At 44.2% G+C, this 20257-nt stretch overlaps 1 protein-coding gene across 1 annotated transcript in view; it reads left to right on the forward strand.

Moving 5' to 3' along the window:
* Positions 1-266: 266 nt before the first annotated feature.
* The window catches only part of LOC307076977 (uncharacterized protein), a gene marked incomplete at its 3' end in the record, with an annotated part of 33074 nt that continues 13083 nt past the window's right edge, over positions 267-20257 (forward strand). The window contains exons 1-11 of the mRNA XM_079738209.1: positions 267-275; positions 8840-8936; positions 9104-9232; positions 9310-9423; positions 9649-9715; positions 9867-10092; positions 16804-16953; positions 17984-18133; positions 18357-18428; positions 19758-19808; positions 20042-20183. Coding sequence (XP_079594335.1) covers positions 8854-8936; positions 9104-9232; positions 9310-9423; positions 9649-9715; positions 9867-10092; positions 16804-16953; positions 17984-18133; positions 18357-18428; positions 19758-19808; positions 20042-20183 — 1184 coding nt within the window. The 5' untranslated portion in view covers positions 267-275; positions 8840-8853. The remainder of the gene's footprint in view (positions 276-8839; positions 8937-9103; positions 9233-9309; positions 9424-9648; positions 9716-9866; positions 10093-16803; positions 16954-17983; positions 18134-18356; positions 18429-19757; positions 19809-20041; positions 20184-20257) is intronic.

The following is a 20257-nucleotide window of genomic DNA, read 5'->3' on the forward strand; positions in this document are numbered from 1 at the left end:
TTGCCTTCATTGCCCTTGAAAAAACGGCCAATAACCCCCTATCACCCCATGCCAAAATGGTTTGGTCTTTGGAGAAGAAAAAAGACGACATCATTCCATTAGTGGTCAGTGCGCGAGTTGATTCAACATGCACAAGTCAGGAGCCCTGAAAAAAAAAGAAAGGCGAAAAAGAGGGGAAGAAGCCGAAAGCCTGAGGGGATCTCTTTATACATATTTCAGAAAAGACTCAGGTGATGCTGCAGGTACCAGTAAAGGCAGCTGTGCAGCACAGCCAGGTAAGACACGGCCAACTTTTTCCAGCCCCGTCGTCAAGTAACACAGGCACAGGCGGCGCGTCAAACATATCAGCGCAGCACCACATGAGCAAGTCACACGGAGATCAATATCAGACAGACAGGGGGCATTGAATAATTTGATAACCACAAAGGCTTTATTACACTGTGTTTCATACACCTATATCTAATTGAATCTTAGAATATGCACATTACCCCGCAAATAGGCCCATGTCCAAATCAAATGTTTCAGGCAGGCACGCGCTGCACACTCCAATCAGGCTGAATTGATTTGAGAATCATTCCCAGTCAGCTGAATTACAGCCAGTGTAACGCGGCTCATGGTTTAAAATAAGCCAGTGGCATGGCAACATGTGAAATTGCCAAAGTCAAATACAAAAAATTATATGAAAGATTCCCAGAACATGAAAGAAATGTGGCACACAAACATTGCTATTGGAAATGGAAAAACCTGCAACATTCTGTCTTACATACAGCTGGAATTGATAGTGAACAACAGAAATTGCTGGACACAGAAATTGAAAAAAACAAAGCACTACTGAAGCGACTGCTGGATGTGACCCTGTACTTGGCCTTCAGAAATATGCCATTCAGGGGCAGCTCAAACAAAATTGATGAACCAGATAATGGTAATTTCATGGGCTTAATTGAGCTATTATCGAGGTATGACGCTGTCCTAAAGGATCATGTGGAAAACATCAGACAGCAGCGGCTACAGGGCAAAAGGCTGCAAGCACATTACCTCTCACCTGACAGCCAAAACGAGTTCATTGAACTTTGTGCACAACGTGTCCTGAAGGCTATTTTGAAGGAAAGGCAAGAGACCTCATTTTATTCAATTATGTGTGATGCAACCCCAGACATCTCTAATGTGGAGCAAAATGTATTGTTACTGAGGTATGTCAGTCAAACCTCCACTGAAAATGTATGGGAAATTAAGGAGCGTTTCCTTCAGTTAAAAGATTTTTCCAAAAAAACAGGAGAGGAAATAGCCAACATGATGGAGGAAGCACTTGACCAGCATGGAATAGACCTAGCTGATTGTAGGGGTCAGTGCTATGACAATGGTGCAAACATGGCTGGAAAGGTGAAAGGGGTGCAAGCGCGCATACTAGATAAGAACCCCTTGGCCAGATTCTCCCCATGTGCATCTCACACCTTAAACTTGGTTGGTGTCCATGCTGCCAGAGCTTGCCCAGAAGTTGATCTTTTCTTTGGCTTTGTAAATCAGCTGTACAAACTGTTCAGTGGAAGTCCTCAACGGTGGGGAATCCTCAAAAAAGTTTTGGGATGTTGTCTTCACCTCTTATCAGACACGCGATGGAGTGCTCGGATTGAAGCTGTGCGCCCAGTGGCAAAACATTTGCCAAGCGTGATACAGGCACTTGACACACTCATTTCAACAGGAAACCTGAGCAATGACACAAAAGCTGAGGCACATGGGCTGAAAACCTACTTTCAATCCTTTAATGCTGTCTTGCTCCTCACATTTAGGACGAAGGTGCTACAATGCATCGAGGACAGGAACATTATAAGTCAGTCCTCAACAATCTCATTGGATGTCCAAGCAGCTAATATTAAAGAGTTGGAGGGGGAGATTGCATTATTGCGTTCCTCTTGGAACAATTTTTTGAAAGAGGCAACTGCTGTTGCCACTGACATGGGCATCAGTGCCAAGATTGAAGTGAAGACTCGAAAGAGGAAACACTTTTTTGATGAGCAACAGACAGAGACAGAGGTGCAAAGCCCAGAGGACCTCTTTCGGGACAAAGTGTTTAATGCTGGAATGGACAGTATAATGTCCCACTTAGAAACAAGATTTCAGTCCATGCAGCAGATCTGCAGTGAGTTCTGTGTCCTCTGGAAGTTCAGGGAGATGCCGGAGGACAGCATCAAGGAAGCCTGCAAAAATCTCACTGAAAAGTACAAGAGTGACCTGACGGAGTCCATTCAAGACCAAATCCTGCACATTAAAAAAATATACAGTGCAACATTCAAAGAAAATCTTGGATCCCTGGATCTTTTGAATGCCATATACGAAATGGGGCTTCAGAGCATTTATGGGGAACTCTGCATTTTGCTCAGGATCTTCCTGTCCATGCCAGTGACTGTGGCTGGAGGTGAGCGAGCCTTCAGCAAATTGAAGCTAATAAAAAACTACTTGCGCTCAAAGATGTCACAGGAGAGGCTCAACGGGCTGGCAATGCTTTCCATAGAGCACAAGCTTGCAAAGAAGCTGGACTTCAATGACCTCATTGATGACTTTGCCACCACAAAAGTCCGGCGCATGGCATTTCGCACCTAAATAGTTGCACACAAAGTTAATGTTAAAATGTTCAAATAAATTGTTTGTTGAGTAAAGAGTATTTTTTGAATTTCCGTCATTTAAGGGTAGGGTAGGGACTGAGAAAGTAGAGATGTGTGTGTTTTTTTTTTTTTGAGAGAATTTTGTCCCGGGCCCAGCCAAACCTGTCAGCGGCCCTGGCTGAACGCTATATATCACATCATGAGCTGGCTGTTCTCAATTCACAACACACATCCATCCAATCTACAGGGCATTCTGACCGAAACCCATGCACTCCCCCCCCCCCCCCCCCAACCACACAGACACAATTATTCCAGAATTCAAGCAAAGCGAATGACCAAAAGTCACTTTGAGTCAACAAGAGACTGACTCCACCGACTCCACTATCGTAATATCCACTAGTCTATACCCAACATCGTAAGAACGCAAACACTGGATAATTTAAGTTAAGCTACTTGGAGGCTATGGCTAGTAGTACTATTTCAAGTTAAAACAGCTGACCACATGAGGGCAAAAAATGATCTTGCCAAAGTACCAGCAAATCTTAAGCAATAAATATCGCATCTTACCTTTTTTAATGTGCCAGTGGTCTGCAGATGTATCCCGCGGGGTTGCCTGCATGCCTGCTGCCTAACCACATCCATTTAGTTCAACAGGTTTTCGCTCTGATACTGTCCATCCGTGGTACTAACGGTCTGGTGTTTTTTTCCTATGTATTCAGGCTAAAATTAATTGACGGTCTGATGCCTCATCATTGCATACCAGCCATAGAGTATTGGTATTAATATCTCATTCATTGTCCAAGCCAGGCTGGCGCCTCATACAAAAATAATCCACAACTACGGTGCTGCAGAGGGGGCATCTAGTCACGACTGAAAAAAGACGAGATAGCGATAAAACCAGAGCCCGACATTCTCTCATCCTACATAGTTAACTATACAGCATAATGTCAAAAAGGAGTGGACAGGACATCAGAGCTTTTTTTAAAGCTAAGCAGTTGAAGCTGACGTGCACAGTAAGTGTGCTAGTGTCTTATGAGCTCAGCTAAATTAATATTATTCTAGAAATATGTCATTCTTGAGTTTTTTTTAGCTAGCTAGCCTCTACCAGCGCGACACACTGTTGGCTAGCATGCCTAGTGCTACCGGATTGTTTTGCCCTATGTGCTTTAACGTTTAGCTTTCCTATTTAAATTAATTTTGAATTTATAACAGTACGGATGATTTATTTTATTTTCACTTCGATGACGTTTTGTTAGCAGTTTGCAGACTCCCCACTAGATGGTCGTAAATCATCCATATTATTTGTACCAAGTAACAACCATGGTACCAGGCAACCGCACACTTCAAACCAATATTTTGTCAAAAACCAATTACAATATTGATAACATATATACCACAACCAACATACCGTCATAGTGGTCATATCATTACAATAAAGGTTACAAGACTTTTGTTTGCACACCACATAAATCACATAAAATAGAGGGCATAATCAATTGAGTTAACAATCTTTTTTTTTATTTATAAGGAACAGGAACAAAGTGCATCAGAGCTTAATGAAAGGCAGGAACTGGTAGATCATGGCAATGAAGAGGTGAGTTGGCAGAAACAAGTTCCTAAAAGGAGGAAACACTGCATTTTAAAATAAATAAATAAGACAGAGCTAAATCAATTAAGTTATCAACAATCTTCTGTCTTTGGTAACATTTTATCAGGGAGAGGATCTAAGTCAATCAGTACTTAGTGAATGCCAGGAAATTGTGGATGATGACAATGGAGAGGTGAGGTCAACATGTAACTGAAGAAAAAAACAATATTTTTTAGAGCAGTGCTTGTAATGACATTTTGAGCATGTTAACAGGCCAAGAGCATGGCTTAAAATATAAATTAGCATTGTGACTTGCCTGGATGGACTCGTCACAAGGACATTTTCCCGTTATTGGCTGCTCACAGTACTCAGTCACCCTAGAAAAACAAACCTGTGTGTTAATTGACAGATTTCCATTAAAACAACACTACATGAACGACAATATTTCACCCTGTGACATTAAAGTATGATTCAATACATTGAAACAAGTTACATTAAATTTTTACATGGTCTGTGTCAGGAACAGGACCCCGGCCCATCTGAGACAAACCAATAATTGCAGGAACAGGCAGATGAGCATGACGAGGTGAGGCCCTCAAATGTCTTGAAAAAGACCTGATCGTATTCAAATAAACATACAGACAGGCAGCAACAATGATCTTAAAACAATTCAATACTGAAATATGCATTCTGTTTGCCAAATATGCAGTCCTCAATCCTACTGGACTACTCCACAAAAATACAACTATTAACAACTATTTACACACTGAACGATTTACACTTACTCACATCCAATAAACTAATTACATTTCAGGAGCAGCCAGCTACTCAAACTGAGGGGATCTGCCTTGAACACCCATTGGATGGCCCGTACCAGCCCAGTGCAAGAGAAATTGAGCCACAAACTCTGCTGAATAGGACTCCTACATTCCAAGATATTTGGTATAAATCATTCCCTTGGCTGCACTACAGCCAGCAAGTTAAGGGTGTTTTGTGTTTCCCCTGTATGACTGCTTTTGCAAACCAGAAGTCGACATTGGCCAAAATCGCAGAAAAAACATTCATCTCTGCAGGGTTCCGAAACTGGAAAAAAAGTAGGGAATCATTCAGCACACACCAAAACAGCAAGGCACATTTAATTGCCCTCAACACACAGGCGCACACAAAGGATTCCATAAGAATTAAACAGTGCCGCCCTTCAGCAAGGGCTCAAGAGGCAGCCAGGTTAGCTCTTTTACAAGTTGTAGGTGCGGTAAGGTACCTCTCCAAACAGGGCTTGGCTCTTAGAGGCCATGCCAATATGGATGGAAACTTCCAAAATTATCTCCGAGATAAGGCAGAGGATGACCCCAACCTTGCAAGCTGGCTGAAGAGAGAGCATCCCTACACAAGCCCTGAAATACAAAATGAGTTACTGAGCATTATAGGTCATTTTATAATTAGGGAGATAGCCGCAGAGATTTTTTCCTTACCTGTGCTGCAGTATTCCCTCATAATGGACGGCACACAGGACGTCAGTGGAACAGAGCAGATCTCCATCTGCCTCCACTATGTGGACCAAGATCTGGAACCAAGGGAGGAGTTTGTAGGGTTGTACGAGGCCTCTTCCACAACTGGCGAGCATCTTTGGAAAATTGCCTCCGATGTGCTGCTCCGTCTCAATCTTCCACTCTCGGGTCTTCGTGGCCAAACCTATGATGGAGCAGCAAACATGTCAGGGCACCTATCTGGGATGCAAGCTTTGGTCCGCAGAGAACAGCCGCTTGCCACTTTTGTCCACTGTGGTCCTCACTGTGTGAATCTGGTCACACAAGCAGCCTGCTCATCCACACCAGTTGTGCGAGATGACCTCCAGTGGATCCATGACCTGGGATGTTTGTTTGGCCAGTCTGGGAAATTCAAAACAATCTTTAAACAGATAGCCATATCTGAAAATGGTTCATTCACCACAATTAAGCCATTGTGTGCTACCAGATGGACTGTGCGAACGCCAGCGATCAAGTCGGTCCTCACCCAATACGAGGTGATCTTGGCTGCATTGGAGGAGTTGGCTTCCTCGAAAGGGGTCACAGCTCCTCGAGCAAGTGGCCTTCTTGACCATCTGCATAAAGGCAACACGGTACTTGGCCTTATCCTTGGGCAGGATATTCTCCTGCAGCTTGAAGGTCTTAATAAGAGCTTGCAAGGGAGGGCAGTAACAATTGGCGGGATGTTAGAGGCTGTTGATTGCACAAGAAAAGCGTTTGTGGCACAGAGAACAAGCGAGAAATTTATGAGGCTTTACTCAAGAGCTGTAGAACTCACCACATCTCTTGATCTGCAGCCAATAAATCTTCCACAAGTACGGAAACCACCTAACCGATATGGTGGGCCTGCAAACAGCCACACCCCATCTTCGGCAGAGGACTCTTTCAGGGTGCAATTTTTCTCTGCCATCGATACAGCAAGCATGCAGCTGGATGAGAGGTTCAACCAAGAGGGCCTTGGTCGTTTGGCCATGTTGGAGCAACACCTAGTGTCGGGGAAAATTAGCGAGGTAGTAGAGCTTTACCCAGAATTGGATGCACAGCTGCTGCAAGTGCAACTAACTATGCTGAAGGCAAATGACAAGTTCAATTCTAGTCAAGAAGTCACTAATGTCTTGAAGACCATGGTACCAGAAGTTAGGCGGCTGTTTACCCAAGTGGAGGCTCTTCTTGCGAAGCGGAGCGAAGCTTCAGTGCCCTGCGTCGTTTGAAGAATTGGCTCCGCTCCACGATGTTGCAGTCACAACTCAACAGTGTGTCTGTCTGCCATGTCCACAAGGAGAAGCTAGAGAAAATAACAAGACAGAAAATAGCCACTGCCTTCATTGCCACATCGGAGAGGCGTGCACATTTGTTTGGGGCATTTTAAAACACAGAATATGCAATAGGCTTACGTTTGTTTGTATTTAGTAGTTGTCCAGCGTGGCATAATTTGCACACACACCCCAGTTTTGTGTTCTTCAAGAATTTGCACAAAGAAAAACAGTTTTTCAGGGTTCTTCTTGCATAAATTGTATTTAGTAGTTGCCCAGCAGTTTTTCTGGGTTATTATTGTATATATTGTGTAACACACACACACACACACACACACACACACACACACACACACACACACACCCTTTATGTTCTGCTAGAATTTCTGTGCAATCAAAAAGCTTTTCTGTTTATTTTGCCAATCAATTAAAAAAAAAAATGCTGAACCCACATCCATGTCTGGTCACAGTTCTTACTTCGGTATTTTCACAACGTAATGCATATGCAACCACCTTTTTTCAGTCCTTGCAAAGGCACTTGCAGCAGGTCTGGTCTGGAGAAGGATAATAAAATGGATTGCATCAGTGTCAGAAACATAACCACTAGGCCTACATACTTGGAATTGTGTTACACTAGCTCATCAATAACAAGCTTAGATAAGCTTAACTTTGGTAAAATAAAATGTTACCATATGGGAAGACTGGCTGAGGGTAGTGTAGCATTAATGTTACCTTATCTAAACTCTAACTGCATCTAAGATGATACAATTATCTAATGCTATCGCTAACAGCCGGCAGATCCAACTTGACTGTGGCAGCTAGGCCTACTTGGCTTCTAGAAGCTAGTAGTCAAACTACGTCAAAGGAGTTGTACAGATTGTCATCATGAATAAATCTAAATACGTTACGTTACCTCCTCCGGACCTCCTCTCCTCAAATGCAGGCTGCAACCGCAGCAGATTGTCCATGGAAGTGCGAAGCAAGCAGTCAGGTTCAGATTGCAGAGAGAAGGAGCCGCCCACCGTACCACCCACCCCTCCCCCATTCTAGAACTACTCATCCAAATGTTAGTTGTTGCAAATTGTTGACGGCTGTGTGCCGTATCCGGATACTTTTTGTGGATTGGTTGGCATCTGTCTCGCCACGCTATTAACTTAATTTTTAATTTTTAGTTTTTTTTTATTTTTTATTTATTTATTTATTTATTTTCTGGGGGGGACAAAATGAATCTTGCATAAAACTGGTGGGGACGCGTCTCCGGCGTCCCCGGAGTAATCGACGCCTATGTATATGTCTCCGTGTGTCGCTTATCAATTAAAGACAGAGTTTACTGTAGAGAATACAACGTTAGTTCATGTTTCACTGCTTTTCTGAGCCGTGTGGTTTGTCTTGATGCTACTCCGAATTAAAAGAAGGACCTGACAGAAGTCCTTTCAATGTGCTGGTGTTTAAAAAAGTTCAATATTTGTGCGGATTGACTATCGATGTGTTGAGCTTCACCAGTTGATTTATATGGGATCTGTGGTTCAGTAAAGTGACAGAATTCAGACTTTGTTCCAGTGGAGAAATTATTCTAACGTTCTTTACTTTTAATTGTACCGCAATGCATCCTTTTAAGTCTATTGCATATCTTTTTTGTGTTGTAAGTTAAGCACAGTTACAGTCTCCAAGGTGTTTAATTCTTCACCTGTCATCTGCTGTACACATCTGTACTGTAGTGAGGGCAGTGTGGTTATGTTGTGGGGTTCATATTGATGGTCTATGACGTCCATAACGCTTTAGTGTGACGCAGTCACAATGATCTTCTCTCTCAATAAACAGCTAAAGTTCAGGAGGCAAATGAAGTGATGGATGAGTTGTGTTTGTGTCCAGGTCTCCAGTCTACTATGGATGAGGAGAGAGAGGAGGGGGGTTCTACCTCTAAAACCACTCTGTCTGGGGAACATGGCCGCCGGAGCAAAGCTAAGAGGTAAGAAGAGGATCTCTCTGTCTGCGACTGTTGTCCATCTCAGAGATCAGCAGTGATGCATCATGACTCCATCATTAGTCTGAGTAAAAGCTGTGTGTGTGTGTGTGTGTGTGTGTGTGTGTGTGTGTGTGTGTGTGTGTGTGTGTGTGTGTGTGTGTGTGTTGAAGCCCAGAGCAGCAGCAGAGAGCAGACTCCCCTGGATCCAGCTCCAGCTGTGACTCCTTTGAGAGTGCCCCCGCTATGGAACATCCTGATAACTCTAAAGATCGAAACCGAACGAAGTCTATTGAGAGGAGGTAAGGATTTATCAGAGATCATAAAGACACAACTTCTACCAAAAGTCCATAAATCCTGTTTTTTGTTTTTCTAAAAGAGCCAAGAAGGAGAGAGCAGACTCCCCTGGACCCAGCTGTGTCTCCATGAAGAGTGACCACTCTATGCGTTTACCATTGAACTTTACAGATGGACGCCCCTCCAGAAAGAAGAGGTAGGACTTTCAAACAGACGAGGAAAACGGACCAGTTGGTTGTTATCAGACTCTACTGATACTGATGTCTACAAGTCTGGGGAAATATAATTGTGTGTGTGTGTGTGTGTGTGTGTGTGTGTGTGTGTGTGTGTGTGTGTGTGTGTTTGTGTGTGTGTGTGTGTGTGTTTGTGTGTGTGTATGTGTGTGTGTGTGTGTGTGTGTGTGTGTGCGTGTTCCCCACAGACACCAGAAGAGGTCAAAGGTTACCAGCTCTCAGTCTCTACAGCAGCATCAAACAGAGCTGATCAAGGTGTGTAAATGTCCACCAAGACGTTTGACTTCAGCTCTCCATGGACATTAGAAAGCATCTCTTGTCCAGCGGGACGTGGATCCAGGACAGATGCTTCTGATGTCTCAGTTAGTTCAGAGTAAAGTTCTCCTTGATGTTTGTTCTGTTCCAGAGGGCTGAGGAGAACGCACACGCTTTTCTAGACAAGGAGCTGAAGAAGCTCTGGAGGGATCTCTTCTCAGATTACCCACAATGCTCAGAGGGTCAGAGGGAGGAGGAGGAGGTGGATGGTAAGAAGGAGGAGCAGAGGAGGCGCGCCATAGAGGGAGTGGTGGACATCACAAAGCTCTGCCTGATGGAGATGAACCAGGAGGAACTGGCCGACACACTGGGGGGCGGTAAGAGGCTCTTATCTTGAAAACAGAGAAGAAATACACATTTTGATGAGCAGTAGGAGATTATTATTTGTTCTCTTCAGACTAAATTACATAGTGTGAGACTTATACATTTCACACTTCCATGTGGAGACAATATTTCCTCTTTGGGGTTAAATGGTTTGATCCAGTATGTGGGGTTGTTGTGGGGTATCAGGTTAAATGGTTTGATCCGGATATGTAGGGTAATGGTGGGGGTCTCAGGTTAAAGAATGTTAAACATCATCATTACCAGCACCAAATCACCCAACCACACCACCCCCATTCTCGTCCAACTACACTGGCTCAGTGTCCAACACCGGATTGACCTTAAAACCCTTCTGCTCACCGACAAAGCCCTCCACAACGTGGCCCCCACTTATCTCCCCGACCTCCTCCAGGAGGACAGGCCCTGCCGCTCCCTTCGTCATCCTCAGCTGGTCTTCACCGTCCCGACCTCCTGCCTCAGCACCGTGGGTGCTAGGGCTCTCAGCACCATGGGTGCTAGGGCTCTCAGCACCATGGGTGCTAGGGCTCTCAGCACCGTGGGTGCTAGGAGCACGAGTTCTCCTGCTGTTTTTGACCCTAGATTGTTTTCATGAATTGCAAGGGGACCTTGGGTGTCATGAAAGGTGCCTTGACACCCAAAGGTGTCTGGTCATTTTGAATATCGTCTTGTTCGGTCGAGGCTTCGGGTCGGTGGTTACACTCGGCCGTCGGCGCTCGGGAGTGATGGTGAGGGGACTTAACGTGGCCGAATTAAGGGCGTGGTGGAGTCTAAGCTGCACAGTGCGCTGTGAGGGTGTGCTCGTGGACTGGACGGACAGCGGAGGAGACTTGGTGTTGTTAGAGGTGGCTTCAGATTGGGATTGCTTTGTGGGACATTTCCCTTTGCTTTGACCCATCATCATGGTGTTCTGTTCAGCCACCTCGTTGAGTCTCTCCGCTGTACCTGTACCAGTCCGGGTCTGTGGTGGGGGCCGCTGCTTGGTGGAATCTACAGGAGGGGGAGGAACAGAGTGAGTGGGGGGTGGACTGAGATCTAATTCTATTGAGGGGGAGACCAGGGTAACTATGTGGCTGAGCCGATGTGTGTTAATGTGTGTGTGTGGAGGTGTATATATTAATTAATATATTGTGGCTGAGCCGATGTGTGTTAATGTGTTTGTGTGGAGGTGTATATATTAATTAATATATTGTGGCTGAGCCGATGTGTGTTAATGTGTGTGTGTAGGTGTATATATTAATTAATATTATGTGGCTGAGCAGATGTGTGTTAATGTGTGTGTGGAGGTGTATACATTAATTAATATATTATGGCTGAGCCGATGTGTGTTAATGTGTGTGTGTGGAGGTGTATACATTAATTAATATATTATGGCTGAGCCGATGTGTGTTAATGAGTGTGTGTGGAGGTGTATATATTAATTAATATATTGCGGCTGAGCCGATGTGTGTTAATGAGTGTGTTTGGAGGTGTATATATTAATTAATATATTGCGGCTGAGCCGATGTGTGTTAATGTGTGTGTTGAGGTGTATATATTAATTAATATATTGCGGCTGAGCCGATGTGTGTTAATGAGTGTGTGTGGAGGTGTATATATTAATTAATATATTGCGGCTGAGCCGATGTGTGTTAATGAGTGTGTGTGGAGGTGTATATACAGTGGGGCAAAAAAGTATTTAGTCAGCCACCAATTGTGCAAGTTCTCCCACTTAAAAAGACGAGAGAGGCCTGTAATTTTCATCATAGGTAAACCTCAGCTATGAGAGACAAAATGAAAAAAAAAATCCAGAAAATCACATTGTCTGATTTTTTAAGAATTTATTTGCAAATTATGGTGGAAAATAAGTATTTTGTCACCTACAAACCAGCAACATTTCTGGCTGTCACAGACCTGTAACTTCTTCTTTAAGAGTCTCCTCTGTCCTCCACTCGTTACCTGTATTAATGGCACCTGTTTGAACTCCTTATCAGTATAAAACACACCTGTCCACAACCTCAAACAGTCACTCTCCAAACTCCACTATGGCCAAGACCAAAGAGCTGTTAAAGGACACCAGAAACACAATTGTAGACCTGCACCAGGCTGGGAAGTCTGAATCTGCAATAGGTAAGCAGCTTGGTGTGAAGAAATCAACTGTGGGAGCAATTATTAGGAAATGGAATACATACAAGACCATTGATAATCTCCCTCGATCTGGGGCTCCACGCAAGATCTCACCCTGTGGGGTCAAAATGATCACAAGAACGGTGAACAAAAATCCCAGAACCACACGGGGGTACCTAGTGAATGACCTCCAGAGAGCTGGGACCAAAGTAACAAAGGCTACCATCACTAACACACTACGCCGCCAGGGACTCAAATCCTGCAGTGCCAGACGTGTCCCCCTGCTAAAGCCAGTGCATGTCCAGGCCCGTTTGAAGTTTGCTAGAGAGCATTTGGATGATCCAGAACAGGATTGCGAGAATGTCGTATGGTCAGATGAAACCAAAATAGAACTTTTTGGTAAAAACTCAACTCGTCGTGTTTGGAGGAGAAAGAATGCTGAGTTGCATCCAAAGAACACCATACCTACAGTGAAGCATGGGGGTGGAAACATCATGCTTTGGGGCTGTTTTTCTGCCAAGGGACCAGGACGTGTGACGGAAAGAATGAATGGGGCCATGTATCGTGAGATTTTGAGTGAAAACCTCCTTCCATCAGCAAGGGCACTGAAGATGAAACGTGGCTGGGTCTTTCAGCATGACAATGACCCCAAACACACCGCCCGGGCAACGAAGGAGTGGCTTCGTAAGAAGCATTTCAAGGTCCTGGAGTGGCCTAGCCAGCCTCCAGATCTCAACCCCATAGAAAATCTTTGGAGGGAGTTGAAAGTCCGTGTTGCCCAGCGAAGGCCCAAAAACATCACTGCTCTAGAGGAGATCTGCATGGAGGAATGGGCCAAAATACCAGCAGCAGTGTGTGAAAACCATGTAAAGACTTACAGAAAACGTTTGACCTCTGTCATTGCCAACAAAGGGCATGTAACAAAGTGTTGAGATGACCTTTTGTTATTGACCAAATACTTATTTTCCACCATAATTTGCAAATAAATTCTTTAAAAATCAGACAGTGATTTTCTAGATTTTTTTTTTTCATTTAGTCTCTCATAGCTGAGGTATACCTATGATGAAAATTACAGGCCTCTCTCATCTGTTTAAGTGGGAGAACTTGCACAATTGGTGGCTGACTAAATACTTTTTTGCCCCACTGTATATATATAGAGGAGAGGACAGGGGGGCAGTAGTGAGCAGTGTGTGTGTCTGAGGGAGGGGGGTGGGCCGGAACCGGGGTCTGTACCGGGGCGGGCCCACCTCTCAGCCACGCCAAAAGCCCCCCCCTCCAAGGGGAGGCCTGTTGAAGGAGGGGTTAAAGTGAGGTGGAGGGCTGTTGTAGAATAAGCAGGTTCTGCTCCACCTGTGGAAGGTATGGGGGGGGGCAGGTTTAATGGACTCTGCTCATGTGTTCCCCTGTCTCCCCCTCTGATGGGGGGGTGCTGGTGGTGATGGGGGGATGACTGCTTGGAGGTGAACTGCTCGTATCGTTTTAAAGTATGTCTTGGTGATGTGGGTGAGTGGAGGTAGGGGGTGTGTGTTGGGGGCTGGTTGTCTGTGTGTGTGTGTGTGTGTGTGTGTGTGTGTGTGTGTGTGTGTCTGTGTCTCCACTAGAGTGGGAACGGGGCGCATATCTAGGGAATCACCTGGTAACTAATGACGCAACTGCCTTTCTGAATTCCCATTGGTCGAGCGGGTCCGCCTCCTCCCTCCCCTCGAGTCCCGCCGGTCCAGACCTTCAGGAGACCAGACGACCATCCTCCACACTCAGCATGGGGGCGTTGGGACTGCTGCTGCTGGGGCTCCTCTCCGGGGGGTCTGCAGGAAGGACCCTTCAGAGCGTCTCGGTCCCAACTATATATAGAACCGGAACTAGAACTGCAGCGGTCCGGAAGCAGTGCTAGTTCCGCTGTCTTTCCTTTTGATGTGAAACTGCGTTTGTGTACAATCTCAAACTCGAACAATTAATCCACAGGATGATTAATCATTCACTGGTTCTGATACTTAAACCGATTTAAACTCGGTTTAAATCTCTCTCTCTCTCTCTCTCTCTCTGTGCTTAAAAAAAAAGAAAGTACATATAAACAAAATGATGAAATAACTAAAGCAACCGCTTTTAAGTGTTGGACTATAAAGACAGGAGATAGCGATGGATAGAGGATATCTGTCAGATAGCAGTTGTAATGCTACCATTCCGTCTACACATTATTCTGGCTCCTATTGCACTCCTACCATCCCTGGAGAGGGATCCCTCTTTAGGGTTCCTTCTCCAGGGTCCCTGAAATTAGGGGGGCTTTCCCTGCCCTTTGGGGGGCTAGGGTCAGTGGGCGTCCTTTAAGAAGCGGCCTGCGAAGCCCTTCAGATCTCTGGTCCAGGGCGTTCTAAACTGTTTGACCTGATGGGGATGTGGTGTTTCAAGGCTGCTCGGACGGCCGGGGAGTTTCCCCCACAGAGCCATCCCGCCAAATACAGACATGTTGCCCCGGCTGAGAATATAAATACACTCAATAATCATTATGATGACATGGAAAAAAACACACAGACACACACACACACACACACACACACACACACACACACACACACACAGACCACAGATAACAAGACTCAGGGTGTAGCGTCCTGTATCTCTACGTATCTGGAGACGCAGCGGTGCAAGGGAGGAAATGAAGATCGGTGTGATCTATTCCAGTTTCCCCCAACAGAGCCATACAGCCAACACAAACATGTTGCCCTGGCTTGTAAATATTTTACTTTAGATAAAATTTGTATGGATTGAATTGAGAATAGTGTTAGTCTGCAAGTGTCCATCACAGCTTGCAGAACAGCAAAGGTGTGTGTGTGTGTGTGTGTGTGTGTGTGTGTGTGTGTGTGTGTGTGTGTGTGTGTGTGTGTGTGTGTGTCAACATAAACTTTTTTCATGAGGCATTGTTCCTGGGATAGGTACATTTACGTTTCACTCGTCCAGGCACTAAAGTCACTTTTCCGAGTAAAAAGTCGTCATTTTACAATAGTAATAATTGTTCATGTTGTTTGCGGACGGAGAATGCAGAATTCAGACGAACAAACAGTTGCAATAATTCACACCATGTTAACCACATCAATAAAACAGCCATATCCCTTCTCTCAATCACACCACCTCTGAGCAATAACTGTTTAAATCCACTCACTCACTCACTCACTCACACGCTCACTCACACACACAGTCTCTCTCTCTCTCTCTCTCTCTCTCTCTCTCTCATCTCTCTCTCTCTCTCTCTCTCAATTCAATTCAATTCAATTCAAAAAAGCTTTATTAGCATGAGAAATATACATTTGCATTGCCAAAGCAGGTGAACAATAAAATAAACAGCGTTATAAAATAAAAAGTATAAAGGTAAGATGTACATTATGATAACATAATAAGTATAAACCGTTCAATACAAAATATCTCTACATATCAAATGTTATACTATAAAAGTACTTTAAAAAGTAAAATGTGCGATATTATAAAATTAATAAAATTACAGTATCTCGTATAAACAGATAAATTAAAGATACACTCTAAATACACAGTATTTACATTATGGAGGATTAGTGCAATTATTTTGTTCAGAGTGAGTCCAGGGGGATGAGTCTATGGGGAGTTTGAGGTCCTTCTCTCATCACAACAGGTGACGAATCTTGCTGCTGCGTTCGTACATTGTTGTATTTCTCCCAACAGGTATGGCAGTTTGTGAGCATCTGGAGTGTCTTTGAAGTCCTTGCATTCCTTTGTAATCCGTGGGAAGTGTGCATTCCTGAGGAAGTGCAGTTCTGTCTCTAGTTGGTTGTGTGTGCAGTGGGAGCACAGTCTGTCTTCTCTTGGGAGCCAGGTCTGTCTGTGGCGTCCCTTCTCGATGGCAAGGCTGTGTTCGCTGAGTCTGTATCTGGTCAAGGATTTCCTCAGTTTTGGGTCAGTCACGGTGGTCAGGCATTCTGCCACGGTGTAGTCTCTGCTAAGGGACAAATAGCATGCCAATTTACTTACTCACTCACTCACTCACACAATCACACACACAATGTCTGTCTCTCTCTCTCTCTCTCTCTCTATCTCACACTTACTCACTCACCTATCATTCACTCACTCACTCACTCACTCACTCACTCACTCACACAATATCTCTCTCGCTCTCTCTCTCCCTCACTCACTCACTCACTTAATCACACGCACAATATGTCTCTCAAACACACACACACACACACACACACACACACACACACACACACACACACACACACACACACACACACAGACAACGTCAGCGAAACACAGATATTCTGCTGTTCCCATAATGTGGTGAGTTAAGTTGTATTAAAATATGAATACAAATCGGTAGTGGACTCCAAGACATGTCCACTACGCTATCTGCTATATTATACCTATGTATGTTGTGTCTTTATATTCAATAAAAAATAATCTTGTGTGTGTGTGTTTGTGTTTGCATGCGTCCGTGAGTCTGTGTGTCAACTGAAGACATCTGATAAGAGTAGAAGAAAAACACTGTCACTTCCTGACACTGATGATTGCAGGCTGATGATTGGTCAGAATTAAAACATGTGACGTGGTTTTTCCAGCTGATATAGCAGAGCTGACTCCTGAGAGCAGACGTATTGGAAGCTGTCAGGGAGGAACCATGGTTACCATCTCTGAACCGGACCCTGGAATCTCTGAGGAACCTGAGGACACACCTTTGGACCGGGAGGAGAGCAGGAAGAGAAGATTTGGTAGGTGCCCTTTTGAGAGGATTTAAAATAGATAATCCAGTTAAAAAAACGCGTTTTTTTCGTGTTGCATACATTTAAAATGTACTTTTAGAAAATGTTTTTAGCCAAATGGGCCGACCTGATGAACCAGCAACTGTATAGACAGATTTATTCTCCTAAATAACGACATGTGTGTGATCGAGACAAAAAGCTCACATTAGCCTTACTTGACTTGTGATTACGCCCATGAGTTACGAACTATTGATAGGCATCTTAAGTAGTTGTGTGTTTCATGATATATGTTCGTTATATACGTGGAACAGAGTGCAGAGGAACTTTAGGGAGCAGAACACAAGTTTAGTTTTTTTCACTACTTAGTATTGATGGTAGTGCAGCGTGACATTAGAGTGACAATGGTTTATTTAATCAACAATTTTGTGTTTTAATAAAGGCTGCTTATTTAACTGAAGTGATATCAGGTGTACTTATGAATTTAACATAATTCTATAAAGTTTGTCATTAATATAAACATATCTCAAATTATCCCACAATACATGTCCTCATATTTTCTGCGTGGGCCGATGTGAAAGACCGTGGTGACACGCAGGCCACATGTTGTCCCCCCTCGATTACTGTGTGTATATGTATGTATTTCTGTGTGTATTACTGTAAACGATGTGTGCGTGTAGGTCAATAATGAGGGAATAATAACATGTATGCTAGAGACCTGTACTTGCTCTGCTTAAGTGTGTTCTAAACACGAGAGCCACAGTACCAGTCATCACTTACTGAGGTGTTCTCAGTAGAGGTCTTCAGGTGTTTCTTCAAGACGGGGAGGGATTCTGCAGACCGTAGGGAGTCTGGACTGTGAATGACAGCCACGCAGTATGAATTTATCTGTGTGTACATTACTCTGTGTGTCCGTGTGTGTGTGCTTGAGTGAGTCTGTGAGTCTGTGTTTAGTAGAAGAAAAACATTTCCTTACACTGATGGTATCAGATTGCAAGCTGATAATTGGTCAGAATGAAAACAAGTGACGTTGTTTTTCCAGCTGATAGAGCAAAGAAGAAGGGTAAGTTCAGAAGCCGTGGAAGACGTCAGGGAGCAACAATGGTCACCATCTCTGAACCGGACCCTGGACTCTCTGAGGAACCTGAGGACACGTCTTTGGACCGGGAGGAGACCAGGAAGAGAAGATTTGGTAGGTGGTCCTTTAGAGAGAACTTAAAATAAATAATCCAGTCCAAAACAATGATCCAAAAAAGTATGTTTTCCTCCAAATACATTTAAGATTTATCTTTAGAAAACTTTTTTAGCCAAAGTGACCGTGTGTGTGTGTGTGTGTGTGTGTGTGTGTGTGTGTGTGTGTGTGTGTGTGTGTGTGTGTGTGTGTGTGTGTGTGTGTGTGTCCTACTCCTGAACAGCTCTATGGTTTCACATCATTGTCATTGTGAGCATCGGACTGCTGAGTATTCTCCTCATCTCCCTGCGCTTCAGTGAGTCTAAATCATATCATCCTGAATAGAATTACAATACAGTATAATCAAATTAATGACTGTAATAACAGCAATGATAATGATACATATTGTTTTTGTTAGATTCAGTGATAATAATAGGGTTAGCACATATACACCGCACGCACACAATCCACACACACGTGCACGACCACACACGCACACGGACACACACTGCACACACTGGCGCGCTGATGCAGACGTTTCAAGACAAGGGCAGCGCAGGACACCGCATACACACACACCACACACACACACACGCACACACACGCATGCACGTGCATAGACACACTGCACACACGGGGATGCAGATGTTACAAGACAACTGCAAGATTGAGATAACAGCCCCGCCGTCGACACACTCTCCCACCTGAGCCTTATGTCTATCATAGACACTTTTTTGCAAAACGTTATTTTTCTTTAAACATTATCCACCTCCTTGAGCCTCCCGAAATGTCTTGCGATATAGAAATCCCCCCTGCCCCCTGCCGACTGTTGTTTTATTGTTCTCATGTTTCATGTGTAGGCTATGTGTGACTGTAGGCTACTGCTGCCTGTCTTGGCCAGATCACTTGAAGAGATGTTTAATCTCAATGACACATTTTTCTGTGAGCAAAAAAAAACATCTCCCACGTCAGGTAGCCAATGTACAATCTGCAATCTTGCCCTCACACCCCCCCCCCCACACACAAGCCTGTGCTTTAGTTCACTATAGTTAGGCAGGTTGCTGCCTTAGCTGTTGTTACTTGAACACAATTTTCAGCTGTTTGTTCTTATTATTTTCAACTAACCAATAGTAGTTGCCGTGCATTTAGTAGTATTTAAGTATCAATGCACTTTGAGCCCTGAATAACAGTAAAAGCTATTGAGTGATTGATTTGCATGCATAGTATACTACACTTTCCATTAAACAATTACCCCTGTAACCCAACAGTTAGCTGAACATTATATGGTCCCGTCCTTCCACTCCCTGTTTTCTCACCCTGTTTAAACAAGAAATCAACTGCATTTGTCATTTGTCACATTCGGGTGATGACAGCCAATCAGCGTTCAATAGCGTGGCCACTGAGTGACGTAACGTAACAGCCAATCAGCGTTCAACAGCGTGGCCACTGAGGGACGAAACGTAACAGCCAATCAGCGTTCAATAGCGTGGCGACTGAGGGACGTAACGTAACAGCCAATCAGCGTTCAACCTGGTGGTTATCGGCCGTGGGTGACAATGAATTGGCATGAAGCTCCGTTGGCGGCAAAGGATGCTTGCTTCTGTTTTAGAGCTCAATTCTTCTGTATTCCTCTGTCCTGTCCTAGACTCACCGTCACCCTGGAGGGAGGGGAGAGAGCACTTACTGGGTGAACTCGGTGAGGGTTTTATCCAAGTTATTAAATCAATCGCGTCATTAACATTCATTTCAACACCCTCTGCTTTTGTGATTCATATTGTGGTCTACTAAGGTCAGGTTTCTATTGTCGTCTATTAAGGTCATGCTTCTATGTGGTCTGTTAAGGTCAGGTCTCAGGGTTGTGTGTCCGTAACGAAGATCGTAAGATAAGCAGTTCTCTGTTTGTTCAGGATTTTCTTTTACATTCAACAGATGAATTTACACTTCAGGGCTGGATGCTTTACGACAAGAGTTTCTACCTTATTTCTACTACTAAGAAGGGCTGGAGGGCCAGTAGAGAAGACTGTCTGCAGAGGAAGGCAGACCTGGTGGTCATCAACAGCAGAGAAGAACTGTGTGTGTGTGTGTGTGTGTGTGTGTGTGTGTGTGTGTGTGTGTGTGTGTGTGTGTGTGTGTGTGTGTGTTGGA

Source organism: Pollachius pollachius (genome assembly GCF_949987615.1).
Source record: "Pollachius pollachius genome assembly, chromosome: 6".
NCBI lineage: Eukaryota > Metazoa > Chordata > Actinopteri > Gadiformes > Gadidae > Pollachius > Pollachius pollachius.